Below are 20,769 nucleotides of genomic sequence, written 5' to 3'. Positions count from 1 at the left end.
ATAGCTGTAATATAAAAATGCATATAAAGCAGTGTGGTAAGAACCCCTGGTGTCTGTCCCAGAGGAGTGATTTGTGCAGACACAGCGTTGTCCTCCAAGGTGGTGTGAGCCCTACCCCGGTTTCTGTCCGTGCACATCGGTGTGCTGGGGCTTGAGCAGTGCTTCTCTTGCAACCGAGCAGGGCAAGAAGCGACCCCACTGCAAATGTACCAAGTGAGATTAAAAATAGTCAGGTCCTATGTCTCACAGCCTGAGATGTGTGTGTGCAACCTGTCTTCAGCCTTTGTTTTAGCAGAAAACCGTAGTTAAAAGGGCACTCTCGGGGCAGCTGGGTCACACAGGGGTGGTAAATCCCTACTGAGGGCTAGAGCTGGTTTTGGTACCTAGGTGTGTCTCTGTACAGTGTGATGTGGTGAAGAACTGAACACCTGCAGCTCATTTCCTTTCAACAAGTGGCAACAGGTGAAATGGCTTTTCTTTCCCAGACACCAGTCACAGCTACTGAACACAGCGTATCTGCAGCACGGGAAGCAGAGTCCATGGGAACGGCAGGCGAGGGCAGACGGACCGTGTGATAGACCAAGCTGTGCACACAGAGGTTGGTTAGAGCTGTCCCCGCAAACATCCCGCAGGCACATGCCTAATGACAGGAGCAAAATTTGCCCTTCCTTCTGCTTCCCCTCCCAGGAGGAGAGGGCAGCTGGGGCAGACACTTTGTGCCAGGGCTTCAGGAGAAAGCCTGGGGAGAGCAGGGTCCTTCCAAACATCTATCCGGGTCCCCCCCCCAGCTCAGCTCTGCCCTGAAGCGTTCGGTTGTCCCTAGTAGAGCTGTGGGGACAGAGGAGTTAACTGTAACCCCGGGCACTTGGAGCCTGGGCCACTTCTCAGCGGGCCAAGGGAACAGCAGATGAAGGGGCTCTTGCCTCCAGAGCAGCTGCTCGAAGCCCTCCAAGGCGCAGGAGATGCAGCATGTAGAGGGGAGGATGCCTGTGACCATGGCCCAGGGGCAATCGGGGCCTGCCAGGGGCCGAAGGGCTGTCGTCCTCATTAGCTGTGCGCTGGAGGCTGCTGCAACACAGGATCCAGGGAAAAAACCTCGGTCCCCAGTGAGCCACACACAAGCGTGACAGAGCTGTCCCGGGATGGCATCCCAGGCAGCAGCAGCACTCGCTCTCCCGACCCCATCTCTGGGACTGGAGAGGTTTCATCATGCTGGTCCTCTTAGTTAATTAGCTGTGGTTTAAGTTTTTCATAGGTGGGCTATGAACCATTATGTCCACATGTAGAGGGGCCCTGGTACCGGGGAAGGGAGATGTTCTGCTGGGCATGACAGTGGGACAAGGATGTGGGCGTCCCTGTGGGATGACCGTGGGCAAGTCGCTCTGCCTTCACAGGGCTTCTCTGTAAATCATGACCCCGCAGAAGCAGTGAGGTCTGTGCCAGGACACACACCGCTTCTCAGTGCCTCCCTGGCTGGTGCTGAGGTCTCTGGTGCCGCTTTTCTACAAACAGCATTGCGGCGAATGTTCACGTGCTGAACCGAGGGCTGCTCTTTCCATCCCCAAAATACCAGAAAGATCCTAAACGTTTTTCCATCGCAACTCTTTTCCTTGCCTCTGCCTCCCCCTCTGCCCCGTTGGACCATTTTACTCCAGCCTCACCTCCAGAGCAGACGCCAGCCCTGTCCCCGCGCTCGCCCACGTCACCCCCCAGGAGAAGCGCTCCGTGTGATCCCTCCTGTTCTGTTCCACATCATGTACCACATCCCATCAAACCGCCGCGAGATGCTCCCGCTTAATTTGTGTACACAAACAATCAGGGAGAATCAAGATGCCGCCTGCGAGAGCTGCACACCAGTGACAGCCGCGCTGGCCCGCGGGGGGGCATCAGCTGCGAGCCCGTGATGTGCCTAATTGGTGCTGGCTGCTGCAGTTTGCTCAGGTCTTGATTGATGTAGAGCTGCGGCGCAAACACTTAAAACCAAGGACACCGAACGAGAGAGCAAAACATTTTAAAACGAAAAGCGGCACTTACTCGTTGAGGATATAATTAGCCGTATTTGTCTTCAGGGCCTTTCGCTAAGCGAGGCTCAGCACCGGGGAAAACAAGCCGACCTGCTAAGTGCTCTGGAAAGAGCAAACCTGCCGCCCTCACGTCACACGAGCCCCATTAGGGCTCTCCCAGTCCTACAGCGGGGCCGGTGGTGGCAACGCGGCCGGGATTCGGCTGGTCCCGCGTTGGGGGGCGGCTGGCGGGGGCTGCGCGAACATCCTCGGCGTTGCCCCCTGGAAGAGCAGCACCCTCCCGTGGTTTTCGGCCTAATAAATGGGTATAAAGGACAGGGTGCCTGCCTTCCTCCCTCACCTTGCGACGAAACCCGTTCCACCCAGCGTAGACCCTCACAAACGCGACTTGGTCTACGGGTTTGCGCTCGCTATGGCCTAACAGCATTTCACCGGCGCGTAACCCCAAAATTAACCCCAAATCGCTTCCAAGCGAGGAACTTTTTGAAAAGACGTGGCTCAACTCAAGCCGCTTTTTGGAGGAGAGCCTCCCCTCGCACACGAGCGTGACCCCACGGTCCCGGAGCACCCCCCGAGTCCCTGAGGTGAACAAGGGGGGACGGGGGACGGTGGGGGGGGGCTGTGCCCTCTCCCCCCCCAGCCCCGGGGCCGGTACGTGCTCAGAGCAATTCCCTGCCACCATCTGGTGGGGGAGAGGGGGAATTACAGCCGAGGACATTTTGTAAAAGGAAAGGGCTTGCTCCCATTTCCTACCGCCAGGAAGGCTGTAACCCTTGAAAAGCGATTTAAGCCCCCCAATCCGCCCCCCCCCCCTTTTTTTTTTTTTACGAGGTGGGAAGGGACAGACAGGACGAGCGTTGCTTCTGCTCCTCGGGCTGCCCAAGTAATGCTGTTTTTATTTTGTCCCGATGCACAACAAACCCAGGGGAACGTGGGCCAGACCAGCTAATACTTGTTTCGATTGCTACCCAAGGGCCTGGGAATTGCTCATACAAGTGGTTCTGCAAAAAGGACTTGCCTGGGTCTTAGGCGGAATGTCCAGCTTTTCCTGAGAAGAAATTTCAACATCTGGAACTGTGTAAATGAGAGAAAAATGTTAGCCTGCAACACTTGGCAAGCACAGGGTTGGTCAGCATCGCTATTCCTCTTCCTATGAACTCTTTGGGCTGCCCAGTGCTCGCTTGCACCCGGGTAACCACCGACCCACCCTGCAGAACGTGCAGGGCTGACGCAGATTTCTTTCCTGGATAGAATGGATTGCAGGAGCTCAGAGATCTGCATGCTGCAGGACTTGAAGCCTTTGCAAAGAGGATTTACAGTACTTTGCCTTTTAATTGCCAGCTCAACTGACAGGGGACAAGCATGCAGAACTTTGCTCGATACAGAGGCTTTTCAAAATCAAAAGCCTCCATTTAGAAGCCTAAACTAGTCTATAAACACCCAAGTTTGTGCCCTGCTTGATTCCAGTGCTGAGTATCCAGGCGGCCTTCAGGAAAGACAGCGTAAGCTCCGGAATGCTCATCCCTTAATAAAACAGGGCTGCTTGTCCAGGTAGGCAAAGAGAGGAAAAGTGGGGTTTGTTCTCCTGACACAGTCGTGCCACAAGCAGCAAAAGGGCAGTGCCTCTCCCCCTCCGAGCCTCCGAAAAGCAGGCTGGCTTCTGGTGCCGAAGGTGCCGGGCAGAGGCTGGCTGCTCTGGCTAAGGCAGGGCCAGCAGCATCTCCAGCAAAGCAGGAATCTCCAGTCTGTGCAGCATCTTCCCTGCTTTTCATTACAGCCCTGCTCATCCCCGTTAAGGCCTTGGCCCTTAATCACAGGGCAGCAAAATCCAACGTTGCCTGAGCTGCTAGAACCCCCGATGTCCCTTGTGTTACAACCTTGTAACCGGTGGGGAGAAGCTGAGAGGCTGATAAGCGATTTCCTTGGTTTGCAGGCCATGAACTTCCGGCCTCTGCCATGATGCGCAGTAAAAAACTGGATAAATCCTTTAACTTGGTATTTCTTCTCTCTCAGGTCCCATATAGGACAGAAGTCAGGCACACAACTGATGCCTCTGTGGTCCTACCACTGACTATGAAACAGGAAAGCATTTTTAAGAATGTATCAATCACTTGTTATGCCAGGTGGAATACTGCAATTTAAATGCCCTGCATTGACAAGAATACAAAGAACAACGCCATTTGGAAAAGGTGATATCTGGCCTCCTAGACTTGGTGAAGCTCCAAGTGGAAAAGGAGACTTCTTCAACTATTCCCTCCAGGCCCGCGTCAGGAAAGTTGCCCTTTCTTCTCAGCTAGAGACAGTGTCCACAGTGGTAAATCTCCAATGTCTTAAAAATCCTGGATTCTACAAAACAGGTAAAATTGAACTACAAGGTGATAAAGATCACTATCTTCACGTGGAGGCATCTATACCAGAAGACATGATCTCTTACCTACATACTGGATCCCATTATTTTTTGGATACTTCCTCTTCCCTTCCCTCTTCCTCCTGCCCCAGCATCTAGGGACAAAAGCTAAACTTATTTACTTACACTGTGTCTTAAATTTCCTGTTATAAGGGTTTAGCGCTTTGTGCTTAATCTCCAGTAAAATGATGAACAAATAGTGTTCTGCTGCAGACAAGGCATTAAGCTTTATTCTGCATCAACCCCAGTTTTAGTCTCTAATGGTCTGTGCTTGAAAGCAACACCAAGGGGTGTCCAAGGCCCCGTGCTGAGCTGGAGTCACTGGTTTGCTTTGCTGGTCCTGAGCGCTCAACTTCACGTCTTGCAGCTGTGTTGCAGAAAAGCCCCAGGAAATGGTGTTTTTCAAAGATGCTGAAGCACCCTGGGGAAATAATTTTGAAACTGCTTCCAACTACACTCCCATCTGGGTTATTGTGTGACCCATAATTCACAAACCAAGAGGCAGCAAAAGCTTAAAAAACAGTTCAGGGAGACAGAACTAAAACATGTAGTAACCATGCTAACGAGCAAGAAATAAAGGCTATTAGACTAATACAGTAAGCTGGACATAGCTTTAGAACCACCTTACTACATGCTTATGTTTACATATTGATGCTATAAAGAAAACCATCACTGAGCCAGAGCTATCAGGGAAAACCAATTTGTTGCCTTTTTTTTTTTTTGTAATTTGAGCAATTTCTAGCTATTTCAGAAATGAAACTCACCAACAAATCAACTAGATCCTTGTACGCTTCCTTCTAGCCCTCTCCCTGGGCCCTCTGCCCTCCTCACCAGCTTGCCTTTTCACCTCCTGCATCCTACCTTTAATGCTGCACACTCAGACACATTGGGAAAGCGCAGCTCTCCCCATCCCAATAGGTTTTTGGAAACTATTCCGCAATAAAAGCATCCCAAGGTAATCAATCAGAGCTATTTGCCAATTACCGCTCTTCCTTCTGAATGCATGATCATCCCAGAAAAGAGGGAGGCGAGGGCTGCTTAGCTATGGGGACTAATGTCTGTCCCCTCGTATGTATTTCAGATATTTTATGCTTGTGCTGAATCTCCCACTGAGCACAGGGATTGTATTTCTAAGTAGGCAACCTATATACTTCACACTGGTAGAAGCTGCAATTCTTTACCTGCAGCATAATCATCTCCTCTGCCTTTATCGGAAGTTTCCTGTCATCTGTAGGGAGAGAAGAGATGGGAAGGAGAGAGACAAGTGTCAAGAAAAGGCAGGAAAAGTGAGTCCCACTTGAAATCAGATAAAACAATGAAAAAATCTGATTTATTTTTTTCCTGCTCCTGTGGGATACGGACAGTGAAACATAATTGTAAACCATGAATACTGTAGTCGAAACAAGGAGACCTACTGCAAAAATGGAGTCTGCTTCTTTCCAACACCACCAGTAACACCGGTTTTTAGTCTGCTTGAATACATTTTTTCAGTGTAAATTAAGAATAAATTAAGCGGGCAAAGGATCCAGGAGATAAAACTACAGAGAAATTATAGAGGAATCTGCCACAGTTTTGAATATTATCAAGTCCACTCCCTTGAACAAAACAAACATTTAAAACAATGAACTATTTAATTAACTCAGGACAGACTACAGGCAGCTAGCAGATGGGGGGGAGATTTCTCATCAAGAGTCAGCAGCCTCACAGCTAGTTCAAGGCAAGCCACCTTTACTAATAATAATATTTATTGAAAGCAAAGCAATCTTCCAGCTTATTGTGTTTTATAACATTTTAATAACCCTGAAATCATGACTGCACTGGGACCACGTTTTCATCAGAGAAAATTTACAAGCAACTCGTTTCCAATGCATCTGACAGTAAAAAACAAACACCGGGGGCACACACAGGACAAAGTGTCATATTCATTTCTAATGAAACATTTTCATTAGAGAGAAGAAAACGGTGGGAGCGCGAGGGACTTAAAATGGTCAACTTGACTGTCTTTGCACAGGCTGGATTGGCCGTTAGAGGATGGAGTCTGGCAACTTGCAGCAAGCAATAGTTAACCTGAGAGATTGGGTGTATCCGCTGGAGGAAGACACCTAGACCCCACTAGAACATGGGCACGTTAGTAGTCCGTCCTCCCTCAGGAAAGCTACAATGTGGATGAGAGTTGGAGGTGCCTCTCCCGAATTCCAAGAGCACACGTGTATTACTGGAAGAGACCCCTTGGGAACGAGGGGGAATGCGAGAGGACAAAAGTTAGGCTGCTCCCGTAGACGTTAAGGTTTCACGGGTACATTACCGCCTTCGAAGCAACGCAAGGACCTGGGTGAAACAGTCCAAGAGACCTGCAGGGAGCTAAAATCGTCCTGTGCGGTCCGTGGACGGGCCCGTGGTCTCCTTCGAATTCCCGCTAAAGATAACATCATGAATCACAGACATTTCCAGACATTTACGGAGCTGTCGTTTACCTTGGGGTTTTGCGGGGAACGCCAGGCATCCGTACAGTTTACATACAGAGTTCGTTTGAGCTCAATATCCGATTTTTCAGAACTCCCCTTCCCTGAAACTGGCTACGCGGGACTTGAGCAGAGATTGTACATTCAGCATCAATACAGTGATACAATTAGTACACCTGTCATTTGTACAATGCGTGAACTCTAACAGACATTTAGCAGCAGTTCATATACAACGTTAGGAGATGATCCTACAGGTCACCATGGCAATCTTTGATCTGGTATCACAGGTATGCTCCACACTATAGCTGCCCATAACCCAAATCCTAAAGGGTTTTTCAATTCCATTTCCAGACTCTTCCAACTCCAATAATTCTTAACATATACAGATATCCATATACATTTTTTAATTAAAATGCTCCTTCACATACACAATCATATATTGAATTATCAAGAACAATAATATATTTCTGGAGCAGAATAGCAAAATGATCTGCTCTGCCAGTGCCACCCACAAACTAGACAAGTAACTAAGAAGAAGTTTGACAGTTTCAGACCACTTAGGAAACAGTTCTCTTGGCCTAAAGACAGGGGAGCCATGCAGTGAAAGTGCTATGGAGGATACAGTAAATGCAATATACAGAAAAACACAAATTGTTAAAAATGTTTTCTTGTAAAGATTCTGGAGCCATAAGGAGAATCCTTATCATCAGGAGCTATCTTTACCAGTTCAGAAATACTGGAGAGCATTAAAGCAGAAAAAGAGTATGACACTGAAAAAGAGCTACACAAACACTAGAAGACTGATTTTGGCCAAAAGCTACATTTCCTTTAATATACCAGGGTGGGATACTAAATTTTAAGAGTGCATCTGATTTACAAAAAGCCATCTCTGCCAACCTTATGGAAGACAAAAACTCATTAGCTAAAACATCCGACTCCGTAATGGACTTTGATGTCTAGGCAAACAAAAGCCAGAGACACTGAAACTGAAAGCCCTCCTTGCTAAGGAAAAAAAAAAATGCAAACAAAACACAAACCAAATGAAAAACCAAGGAAGGAAAAGAAAAGAGAAAGCAACTCTCTTTCTAAGATTTTCGTTACAAACACCTGGAAGAGAAGAAAAAAAACCAAAGATGGGTGAGGAAGCAGTTCACAGTAAAAAACAACCGTGGCAAACAGCTCTGCAACTTCAGGGTGGTATCAATAAAAAAATTAGCAGAACAGGCTTCAGACTGGGTACTTTAGCTATTTAGAGAACAGAATTCTGTTACCCCCGAATCTACATTTGATTATTTTTAACTGTATCACATCTGCTAGCAAACTGCAAACTCTCAAGAGTTGCTCGGGTCCTCCCCTGCCCCATGGGTCTGTCTTATTAAATGTACAGTTTATGGCAGATAATCCTAGTGACAGCAAAGATGGGCTACAGCCGCAGCGCAGGTAGTTGTTCAGGGCTGTGAACTGCTTTCTTATTAATCCAGTTCTTCACGTTAGGTATTTTCCTTCTCAAATGGATTAGTGGAATGAGTTTTACTGTACAAACTCGTAACCACTGGAGACCTGGGGCCAGACCTGCTGTAAATCACGCTTTCGGTGCAAATCACCTCAGTGCCACGAAGAGGTAAAGAACTGGTTTGATGGAGGTGGAAGAAGGACTTAAGCTCATCTTTAGACAAGGGAGATGGAGCAAGTTTGGGTTCCTCCATGAACCTTCTGCAGTTCACCTCCTATGCCTGATGTTAGCCACTCTAAGTGTCTTCCTTAATTTCAAAACCTGAAAGGCCAAACATGAAAATATTTTGGCGTTTCTACCCTATTTTATTTACGGGCTATTTGCCCACCTCAGAAAATTTAGCGGAACTGGCAATTTAGAGCTAGAGACATCCAGGTCCAGAAAACGGGAGGCTACAGGGTGACTGAATGGTAGAGCTAGAGAGAAGCCTTCAGCCTCACAATATTCAGTGTTAACAGTTCATCTACTGCATTATATAAAGACACGAACAAATGAGAAAAACATAATTCTAACAAAAAAATGATTACTGCTTTTTATGCAGCACTCTTTTGGATGCGATATGCAAAGCGTTCATGGTACAAGCTTATGAGAATGCCATCACCAACAAGCACAGATTCACAGTGTGTGACTACACTTACAGGAGTGATTTGCCTGGCTGTACACTTAATTCTCATTAATACTGAAAGAGTTAAACTTCTTCCATGAAATACCTTAACAGATTTAACTATATGGGTTTTTTTAGTATCCCCTGCATAAAAGAAAAATACACATTATTTGAACAGCCAAGAAAAAACTGCAATTTATTAAGTTTCAAAGAATCTTCGTACTCTTGAAAGCAACTTTCGGTGCATGTTCTTTAACAATCACATTCTATGAGGAGAATAAACATTAAAAGCCACAATTTTTTTTTTTTAATCTCAGAGTTACAGACATCTTTAATTCAAAAGGAAAGGCAAAAAAAAAAAAAAAAAGGCCCAAAACAAAACCCCACCCCCCCAACCTTTAAACAGAAATTTTTCGTTCCCAATTTTAAAATATCAGGAGTTTTTCTACAACTCAATGCTAAACTTCAGCATGGAAAATTGTATGTAAACACGCACATACACACATACATATTTTATATAACTCTGTGTGTGTATATATATATAAAATATATACGTAGGAGGCGTGTAATGGCAATGAGATGCAATTACTCTGAGGAAAGGTTATTCAGCTAAATACACTACTAAAACTTGAGAAAAAAAAACAAGTCTTGAACCCAGTTTGTGCATAGTTCATGATCCTCTATAAAACCAGCTTTTGTTAATTTGCAATCTTGCAGGACCCTTTAAATCTGATAAAACCATTAAAAAGCTAATCTTCAAAAAAAAAAAAAAGTGTAATGCACAAGTTTCCTGATCCAAGCAGGCAGGGAGCACAATGTTCATATAATTTTTAAAACATACTTGAAGTGTATGTTAATCCATTGTCTTTCTTCCTTTCAAAACAATCAAAAACATTGATCTTTTTTTAAACATAAAGCGATTTTTTAATATATAAAGCACTCTTCAAACATCTATTTCTTTTGAGTCCATTATTTGGTAAATATGTAACTGCTACACATTAGATTAGGTATTTTCTTCTTTCTTACTGTCTTTTTTTTATTTTATTTTGTTTTTTAATAATATCTTCAGTGCTAGGAGTTGGGTTTTAAAAATACATGAAATGGTGTGGAGTTGCTCCTCGGGAAACCCGGCTTTCCTGAGACATCTTCCACCATGTGCAAGATAGTGATCACAAAGTTTTCGCCACTTTGACGAAGAGGAGAAAAACAACAACAAAAATAGTACACAGCAATGGCCAAAGAAAAGAATAATACAACAACACTGTTCAATCCCAGAGCTCTGAAGTAGCATATCTTCATTCTGAAAATAGTTTTCTTTACGATGGAAGTCTCTTTTTTTTTTTTCTTTTTTTTTTTTTTTTAATTCCTTTTTTATTTTAAAGTTTGAAGGAGAAAAAAAGGTCTGTAAACAGGTGGGAGCCAAAACTCCTGGCTCCTCCAAAAGCAGTCAAAACCTATGTCCAAGTGCTTGTTTCTGTTCCTGCTTGCAAGGGAACTATCAACTCTTTACAATTATCTATGGCCACAGTTCAACAAGAGTATTTTTTTTAAACTTTATATTCCGAATGGAAAAATGGTGCAATACTCCGGTAATAATTTTCTTGCATTAGTCCACAATAAAAAGCCGCTAAAGGTAGATATACATATTATTCTCCAGAGATACACACTGTAATTTTTAAAATGCGTAAGAGTCCTTGAGTAAACATTTACACGTGAATTGTCGCCGGCCCCTTCTATCAGTTTCTTTCTTTTTTTTCTTTTTTTTTTTTTTTTTTTCTTTTTAACATTATAGGATTAGCTACAAGAAGGGCTGCGGACACTCAGTGCAAAGTTAGAAGCTAATAACAATTAAACATTTGACCAATGAGCAAATAAAAAGCATATACTGAATAAAAGGAAAAAATTCACACTTTTAGTTAAACCACACGTGGGCACACACATACACGCACACATACATACACACAAGCACACTCACACACATACATCTGTTCCAACAAAAACATATAGTCTGAACTTTAAAAAAAAATTCTTAGAGCCTGTTTTTTGTGTACTGATGCTGACCTGGAAGTGTAATAATTAGACTTAGAAAGTGTTCACATTTTGTTATTGGCCTGCTGGATTCAAGTATTTGCATGTTGATATGTTGGGGTTTTTTTTGTTGGTTTTTTTTTTTTGTTGGTTTTTTGTTTATTTTTTTTTATTTTTTTGTTTTTTACTTTTTATATTTTTGGGATTAAAAAAATGACATGAAAAAGTAATGAAACAAGGGTAATGTGCATAGGCAGATCCATGGGAGTAGTGGACACAGAGATACCCCAACCCTGCCCTCCCTCCCCCCCGCTCAACCTGTACAGTCAATAGTTACCATTCAGATTCATTACTTTTCTGTACCAATGGTAAATATCACACTTCACCCTTTTCTGATTATTGGGTCCGCCTCTGGTAATGTGCATAATAGTCACAGGCTCATTTTAAATAGGCTTTCATTTCCCCCTTCCCCACCCCAGTTGATAAAATAACCCTTTCCAGCCCAAATTCTGAAAAGTGCCCTTCATGATAGACCTATTCTAAGCAGCTTTTATACTTTGTTTTGAAAATCACCATACAAACATAAAAAGACAACATAAAACAAAAAGCCATGAAAAAAAATAAAACCTGTCATTAGCATGTGACACTGACCAAAAGTAGCCCATACTGTTTCACGAACAGTTCACAAGGACTTCTGCAGTTTCATATTCGATATTGGACAGAGGTACTAAAAAGGGCTGCCAGTCTGATCTGTTAAAGCTGGATTCTTCATCAAGCCCGGGACTGGAAAGGGTTACAATTTTTATTTTTCCTTTAGTGCTGATGATTGTTATTTCCATTTTGTTTCTCTTGTTTCCTAGATGGACTCCCCACTGAGAAGATCACCCGGAAGAAGAGTATTCAAAGGTGTCGGGCTTCCGATCACTCTGCCGTCGTCGGTGCTCGGGGGTCCCCAAAGGCTGCTGGAGTACTGAGGCACCCCACCCCACAGCAGGTCGCTGCTCCCCTTGCCCCCCAGGCAGGGAGCGTTCCAGTGGCCGGCGTCGTTGCGCACCAAGCCGTGAGAGCTGCTGGAGGAGCCCAGGCGAGTCTGGTTGGTTCCAGTGTTGGACTGCCAGCTGGAGGTGGGCGGCAGTGGCTGGCCTTGTGCTAAGAAACGGTTGACTTCTTCTTCACCAGCAAACTCGGCCAGGATGGTAGTGTTTCCCAGGACACACCTGAGGACGAAAACAAAAGGTGCAGCAACATGAAACAAGGAGTGCAAAGGGTACCTCTGGAAGTATCCGAGATGGATATCAATCCATGTTCCCCCAAGCTGAAGTCAAGGTGAAGAGTTATGCCACATCTGCTCGCTTTTAGCAATCCCAGGCTCTTAAACAAAGACTTCTCTGTCCTATTTTCTATCTACCTTTCTACATCCATAGGCAAACACACAAAGCCGTACGTGGGGACACCACCTCATTTAACTAACATGCATCACAGGAGGCTGTACTCTAGGCATAAAGATACAAGCATACCAGCATTATCAGCAACAAATGATGCCAATAATGACAAATTTATTATAAAAAATTTTCAAAAACTATTCTCTTCACATTAATTTCTCATCAAAGAATATATCCTGCAGCAGATTCAATCATTTGCTGCGTATTTTAAAATCGACTAACCAGGAAAAGAAGTCTCTCTCTTTTTTTCTTTTTTAAATCTGCCAGATATAGGAGCAGAATAACACTCAGACACCTTCCACCTCAGGATGTCTACAGCCATCACACTCGATGGTAACTTTTTAGTTACAGCAAAGGCTGAAATGCTGTTTCTGAGGCCATGCTCAAGCACCTGATAACACTGCCTCCTTTCCCTACTTTTCTTTTTGCATAAATGTTGTAGCTTTTATTAGTTCTGAGCACTGGGACCTGTAGTAATTACAGCATTTTGCTTTACTAAAAAGATAAAGATAGAAAATACAGATCCAACAATGCATCATATAATGTAGCAAAGCAAGCTCCAGACCACAAGGTGTGTAATTGCTCCTCCTTTTTTTAATATTCTCAGAAGACTTGAAGACTCAGAAAGATTAGAGAATCCTTCTTTTTTCACATGTAATGAACAAGTATGCTTTTGTACCTTTAAAGGTCTTATCCCATCACAATGTTTGAAATTAACTCATCAATGTACAGTTCAAGTCTTCCGTGTCTAGTGCTTATTCCTGCTTTTATTTAAAGATATACTTGAAACCCACTGGCTGTGTTGGGAACACATATTCAACATCTGTACTCTGACGTCCATCTGACAGATGGACCACTTGGTGGATCAAGAATTGGCTGGATGGTGGCACTCAAAGAGTTGCAGTCAATGGCTCGATGTCCAAGGGGAGAGCAGTGACGAGTGGTGTTCCTCAGGGGTTGGTCTTGGGACCGGCGCTGTTTAACATCTTTGTCGGCGCCATGGACAGTGGGATTGAGCGCACCCTCAGCAAGTTTGCCGACACAACCAAGCTGTGTGGTGCGGCCAACATGCTGGAGGGAAGGGATGCCATCTAGAGGGACCTTGGGAGGCTTGAGAGATGGGCCTGTGTGAACCTCATGAAGTTTAACAAGGCCAAGTGCAAGGTCCTGCACATGGGTCAGGGCAATCCCAAGCACAAATACAGGCTGGGCGGAGACTGGATTGAGAGCCGGCCTGAGGGGAAGGACTTGGGGGTGTTGGTTGACGAGAAGCTCAACATGACCCGGCAACGTGCATTTGCAGCCCAGAAAGCCAACTGTATTGTGGGCTGCATCAAAAGAAGCGTGACCAGCAGGTCGAGGGAGGTGATTCTCCCCCTCTACTCTGCTCTCTTGAGACCCCACCTGCAGTACTGCCTTCAGCTCTGGGGCCCCCAACATAAGGACATGGACCTGTTGGAGCAAGTCCAGAGGAGGGACACGATGATGACCAGAGGGCTAGAGGACCTCTCCTACGAAGACAGGCTGAGAGAGTTGGGTTCAGCCTGGAGAAGAGAAGGCTCCAGGGAGACCTTACAGCAGCCTTCCAGTACCTGAAGGGGGCCTACAAGAAGGCTGGAGAGGGACTTTTTACAAGGGCATGTAGTGATAAGACAAGGGGTAATGGCTTTAAACTGAAAGAGGGTAGATTTAGATTAGATGTAAGGAAGAAGTTCTTCACTGTGAGGGTGGTGAGGCACTGGAACAGGTTGCCCAGAGAAGTTGTGTCTGCCCCATCCCTGGAAGTGTTCAAGGCCAGGTTGGATGCTCTAGTGGAAGGTGTCCCTGCCCATGGCAGGGGGGTTGGAACTAGATGATCTTTAAGGTCCCCTCCAACCCAAACCATTCTATGATTCTATGATATTTAAAACAAGTGCTTATCTTTAAACTCACATATTAATTTTGCCTTTGGCATTATTTCTTTTACTTGATGCCCACATCTAAACCGGTATAACTAAGATGGGTCAATTTTTCATCCCCAATTGTTCTGAATGCTGCTTCGTAATATTTAATTAAGGAGTGGTCAACAGTTAAAAAAGCAACATGGTCATTAATGTAATTATTACTATAATTCCTGTTAATCAGGTTCATGGGAAAGTAGTTGCAACTTTACATATGGAGTAACCATTGCTCCTAAATTTCTAAGTATAGGGAAGGTAATCAGGCCAGTAGTACAGCTAGTTCCAAACAATGTTTCTGCTATGATCAGTATTTTTCATTATACTCATGCTATAACCTGTTGATAAAGAAAACTGCTTTCCAACTCTAAGCACCTAAGTATTCTTTTGAAACATCAGTCTCTATATTCTTAATCCTCCCTGATGTCACTGATTTTATCACTCAAATTCTCCAGCTCTTGCGTAGTATGCCAATTAGTCCCATGGATTTTAAAACACCTAAAAAGCACATTTTGTTGTCGTACATTTCCTTCAATTTCTTTCATAACTCCTTTACGAAAGAAGACCACCATGAACACATTCTTTATTTATCATTGTTTTGTCCTTTCTGTTGCTTTCTAAAGCTAAAACCTCGTCTCATGCTCTCTCTGCGCTTCCTTTGGAATTCTTATCACATCTTACGAATTCTTTGCATCCTTATAGGTGACAAATCTTTACTGAGCACATTATTAACAGTGAATATCTATTACCAAGTTTTGTAAAGACCTCTTATTTGGTAGTATATGAGCATCTAGCCCCCAATTATTTTTTCCCTCTCTCATTAGGTAATTTTCAAAATCAGATTAAACTAACTAGTGGTCAGTTCCAAGTCCTAGCAAATAAATGTCTAAGAAAATGGTTTCTGAGATAAAACTGGCTTCATAACAAAGGAAAGAGAGAGCAGAAACGTACATATGCAGAGACTTTTGGGCCTTGGCTGCTTCTTCCTTGGAACTGTATCGGACCACAGCATTCCCTTGCGTCAGGTTCAAGTGGAATGTTATTAGAGGGCCATGTTGCAAACACAGTGTCCGCAGTGTGGAACCATCAATCTGTTAAGAGGGAAAGGGGGGAAAAGGTTATCTGTATTTTTGTGATTATACTTTAAATGCTTGTTAACTAAACAAGTTTAAAAGCTAAAGAGTAAAGGGGGGGGGGGGGAGTTTTTCTTCCATAAGAATTTAATTATAGACTTATCACTGTCTTCATTGAGTGAGACATCCTGTCTTTTTAAGATTTCCCTACAGTCCAGTGCACAAAATTTCCCAATTCAGGTAATACAAATTATATATATCATAAGAAGTCCACAGAAGTCCAGAAATAAGTCAAAGGAAAACCACATTGTTCATAAATATAACTAAATTTTCCCCAAGATTAATCTGGATGTCTACATTCAAGGCTTTGTGGCTTATATTCTTCCTTGTGAATGACACTACGTGGAGAACTAGAGGATTTAACAGACTTAGGAGAAAACCCAAAACCAAACCCATAGGAAAAGCAGATTTTACATCTCTGTATCTGCTTTAAAACATCATTCACCTCCAAACTTACACATACATAAATGGTGAACACTGAATGACTAATTACAGCCTTAAAAGTTCATACTTGATTTGACAGCACTTTGAAAACTTAACAAATTCCCTGTAGAAAACAGACACTTGTAATAAATGCAGAATAATTATTTTTCCTTCAGATGAACCAAATGACCAAGGTTGATAAATGCTGTTCTTATCTCTTAAATGTGAGAAGTCTCTTTTCATAACTAGTTATGTACAATTCTATTTACCTGGGGTGTGAGGTTTCGAAGAACCAGCCAGCTGCTTGTTCTCCCTGAGCTGTCAGTACTCCATGCAGAACCTACAATACAAATTCCACAACAAAACATTTTATCATGGTGTGGAGAGCATATTACAAGAAGAAAACTTATCTGGAATCACAACATACTAGCAAGCGTTACTGCTACTGAAAACAAATCCTACAGCAGTTTCCGCATATCTTGATTTATTGTTGTCTTTGGAATGAAGGTTGCTGAATGAAAACCTGTTTTTGTTACATTTAAAAGATCTGTGGCATTTTTCACATTCCCACAATAACTGTTAGAAAACTAGTGGATGCAGATATGACACTGCAACAAACTGTATCTTCAGGTTACATTAGAATTAATCTGGAGGACACATTTTAAAAGCAATTCAGACGTCCAAGCTCAGATTGCTGCTTGCTGTTGAAGATTTTTATAGCACTGCAGCATTCTGCTATCTTGCCAATGATAGATTAATGTATATGACTTATTCAAAACAGATATTTCTGCACCGACAATGTTCTGATTAAAGATACAAGGACATAACCAACAAAACCTGCTTTTCCAACTTCAGCCTGGTGTTTTACAATGAGAAACTGTACAAGCTTGGTATTTATGAGTGGCATTTGAGAAACTGCAGTACTTCTGTAGTCACATGCGTGACCACACTCAGGCTCCAGAGAGAATCCTGGCATCAGCAATATCTGCCCACCAGGTGGGGTTTTGGTGAAGAAAACAGATACAAAATAAATGGCAAGAAGAGGGAAGAACATTTAACTCCCAACTTAGTGTAAGCAGATTAATTAGTCACCTTTATATAAAATAGGTGTAATACTTTTGAAGCTGACAATACTTCACAAACAAACATGATTATATATATATATATATATATATTTTTATATTTATATAGCCAGATCCATGGTTTCTCATATTTGTATTTAGCACAACGACATCTAAAAAAAGAGCCTGCATGAAAAAATTAAGACATTCCCTGAGGGCCCTGCAATGCCATCAGGTCCTAAATGCTTCACATCCATGCTCCAAAAATGTGTTCCATATTAAATTCCATGGGCTGATTCATTCGTTTTGAAGCCTCGTAGGCAGTCATAGATCATACCACAAAACAAGAAACATGTTTAAAAGATATTTTTAAAAATCAAGGAAATGGAAAAAAATCCTAGTTGGAGTTAAGTAATTCAGCAATTCCTATGTAAAATTACTAATATGACGACCTGAAAGATGACAGCTTCATTTACAACTTATCCTAACCAAAATAAACAGACATGAGCTTCATCCCCAAACCAGAAACATTCTACTTGTATTAAACCTCAAGTTTCTGGAGCCTAATACACAGCTATGGGGTGCCTCACTACTGTAACACAGAATAAAAGCAAACAATAAAAAGAAGGCACTGTGGTGTTATAAAACACAGAAGTCAAGAGTACCAGAGGAGTAAGAGCTGGTCCAACCCAGGGGACTGGCACCCCATGTAGATGATGGCTTGGTGTTTGTTAAGCCTGGAGGTGGTCTCGTAGGAGCAGTAGTGTTTCTGGGTACCTTCCATAGTTCATGGGATAGAGAGGCTTGTGTGTGAGAGATTGGGCCAGAGGACCACGTAGACTTGATGTCTGACAATTTACCTGCAGTAGAAAAAACCACATTTGTGTATTTTTAGTTAGCAACACCTGTTAAACCAAGTAGGATGGGTAATCATCAAGCTTCTGCACTGACTATATTCTTCCAGCTTTTCAGGAGAGAAAAGAATAGCATTCTGTACCATCCAGTGATGTAAATCTTATATCCTTTGAATGCACTTACACTAGTATTTACATTTTCAAAGAATTTTGTATTTAATGAATGTCCCACCACCTGCTACATATACAGTTCCCTTTTAAAATCTCCTACTATTTCACTTTCTTGTAAAAGACAATACGTGAAAAAAAGACCAGAAAATGGACTTAAGTATTTGAAATCCAATTCAATCAAAAATATAATGAAACACTTCAAGATTGTCTCTCTCAAAGGTTTAATAGAACTTAACCACTTTTTCTTATACAACTCATTTTATCTAATATAAAGTAACCAGTATATCCTTATGTTCTTCTGATATATTATTAAAATTCCAAAGATCAAAGACCAACAAAACCTGTATTTCTGAATATTCAAAGTAATAGATATTCTTTTTCCCAAGTGTATTTGAGAAAAATGAAGTCTTCAGAAGATTAGACCGTATCACAACCTGTCACTCTTTTTAACTTTTTACTGTTCATTTTGTTATTTCCCTAATCAGTTTTTAAACTACCTTACTACTGTTCCTGCCAAATCAGGGTTTTGTAAAATAATACAAAAAATAGGAACAACAAATACAGTTTAGCATTCAGAGTGGCAAACAAAATTGATTCAAATTATGGATGCCAAAACAAAACCCTGTATTCACTTTTAGACTTACACATCTGTGCCTTTTTTCCCTTGTACCAACAATATGTTGCAAAATTAGAGTCCAATTTCCTTGTCATAGCACAGTCCCACAATTGCTAACATTAGCAGCATGTGCTTGACTGGAATGGACTGAAATGGTCATGTCACTGTGTCTTCTGCCACAGCAAATGGCACTGTGATTTTGCGGCCTTAATGCTTTAATGTTGATTGCAGACAGTAAGAAAATACTTGGCCTGACAAAGTCCAAGATGGAAAGTGAATTTTTTCAAAACCAGATTTGAACTGGCAGATTAAGCTTATACTGAATCAATGCTTTGCATCAGGCAGCCACTGAGGCTTTTTTATTAGTCCTAAAGCCAAATTTACCAGTCACCAAATCACAGCCTCAGTTATATACACACACACTTCCCAAATTGCCTCAATTTATCTATATCATTTAACTCAATGATTTTATATGAATTATAACAATTTCAGTGAAAGGGCAACCACTCTCCCATCTTCTTGCAAACTGTAGCAACAAAAATCATTTGACAATGATGATGAAGACATTAACAAGGGTAAAATGGTGGAGAGAAAGGGAGAAGGTCTGAGTTTTAGAACTCAGAGCAGCTCAACCTGTGATGTAGCACATGATACATGCACATTACCACAGATTAGATGTTGCTATGTCACTACTTCTCATGGGGTTAACACAAAGATTAGATGACACTGCAAAAAAATAAAAAGCAAATAAAGCAGAAATGCATGGCAGATAAAAGAAAAGCAAGCCATTCCTTTCTTTTCCTTTCATTGGCGTAAAGCATTTCAAACAAGCCCTTTTTGTTGTGCATTCTGCAGTATGACCTAAAGGTTGCACCCTCCTTTATTCAAAGTGGAGGGTTTTCATTGATTAGATATGAAAATGCTAATACAATCCATACAACAGCCCCAACACATTTTTATAATGGGACAAACTGGATATTTAGGTAGCCAGTTTGCAACCAAAGTTTCCGTGATTTGCAGAGAGAGATGCTCCAGAATTTATAGCCCATTAAAAAGAATGGGGTAATTATTTAGACCATCCACAAGCTCAGCCATATAGGGGAGCATCAGGCTTTGGACTGACTATTAGAAGACATTTAAGAGCCCCAGACCCAACCCCTCCAGAGCCGTGCAGAGTACCTCCTTGAGGTACTACTAAACTTTTGCCTGAGCTGAAGATGGTTCACGTTTAACAGTGAATTTGTTAAAAAAAAATTATCAGCTCTTACTGGAAGGGTCTAGCAGTGGTGTTTCTACTGAGGTCCTAGACAATATTCCTCCTCAAAGTTGCAATGGAAATAGCCATTAAGAGATCTCGATGCCAATACAGAGTGACAGCACATGGCACCAAGTGGAATAAATACATTTTTCCTTAGCACAATTCCAGGCATACCATCCGACGCTCACCACTGAAGAGCTGCCAGGAGAGCTGCCTAGCTAACACAGGACAAAAAAAAAAAAGTTTCTCTCTATAGTAGCACTACTGTAATAACTGGGAAAACACTTCCTAGGGCCTTTTCTCAGAATGCAGAAGGATGTGAAAGTAGAAAGGCCATTTTTCGTACCTGCAATGCTAGGTGCGGATGCAATGCTGCTGAAAGAGCTACTGTAGCCGGAGGCACTAAGCGGCCAGGCACTCGATGAAGGCAGCGTGGCATTCTGAGATGATGTTGGGGATGACCCTGCAGAACCAGCAGAGAAGCAACTAAGAAAGATGGCCATAATGATGTCTGGTGTGACATAAGCAAATCTGTTATGTGCAAATACAAACCATGCAAGGCATTTTCCTTAATCAGCCTGGTCTCTGAATTCTAGGAATGAAATGTTATAGAAAGCATGATAAAGTGAAGCAGAAGTCTTTAGTAGAAAAGAAGAGAAAGCTGGCACAGTAGCAGATGTACTCACACCTATGCAGAAGATAAATTCTGCATTTCCTTTAAGATATGTGACTCTCAGAAAATCAGTGTTACAACTGTTTAGTCTCAAGGAACAGGCTTCATTTATAAAGGCGCTCTGCCAGCTGACTTAAGCAATGCCAACTGTAGATGAGCATAG

At 42.6% G+C, this 20,769-nt stretch overlaps 1 protein-coding gene across 6 annotated transcripts in view; it reads right to left on the bottom strand.

Annotated features, from left to right (window-relative positions):
* Positions 1 to 10,340: 10,340 nt before the first annotated feature.
* The window catches only part of TNRC6C (trinucleotide repeat containing adaptor 6C), a 111,761-nt gene continuing 101,332 nt past the window's right edge, over positions 10,341 to 20,769 (bottom strand). For 4 of the 6 annotated variants that reach the window (XM_075044911.1, XM_075044912.1, XM_075044913.1 and 1 more), the window contains 5 exons: positions 20,280 to 20,396; positions 17,700 to 17,894; positions 16,243 to 16,313; positions 15,369 to 15,508; positions 10,341 to 12,255 (listed from right to left, as the gene is read on the bottom strand). In XM_075044911.1, coding sequence (XP_074901012.1) covers positions 11,895 to 12,255; positions 15,369 to 15,508; positions 16,243 to 16,313; positions 17,700 to 17,894; positions 20,280 to 20,396 — 884 coding nt within the window. In that variant the 3' untranslated portion in view covers positions 10,341 to 11,894. The remainder of the gene's footprint in view (positions 12,256 to 15,368; positions 15,509 to 16,242; positions 16,314 to 17,699; positions 17,895 to 20,279; positions 20,397 to 20,769) is intronic. The other 2 variants (XM_075044914.1, XM_075044915.1) reach the window with 1 other exon arrangement.

Source organism: Buteo buteo, chromosome 13, assembly GCF_964188355.1.
Source record: "Buteo buteo chromosome 13, bButBut1.hap1.1, whole genome shotgun sequence".
NCBI lineage: Eukaryota > Metazoa > Chordata > Aves > Accipitriformes > Accipitridae > Buteo > Buteo buteo.
The sequence above is the reverse complement of the archived record's forward strand: the minus strand, read 5'-3'. Positions and strand labels throughout refer to the sequence as shown.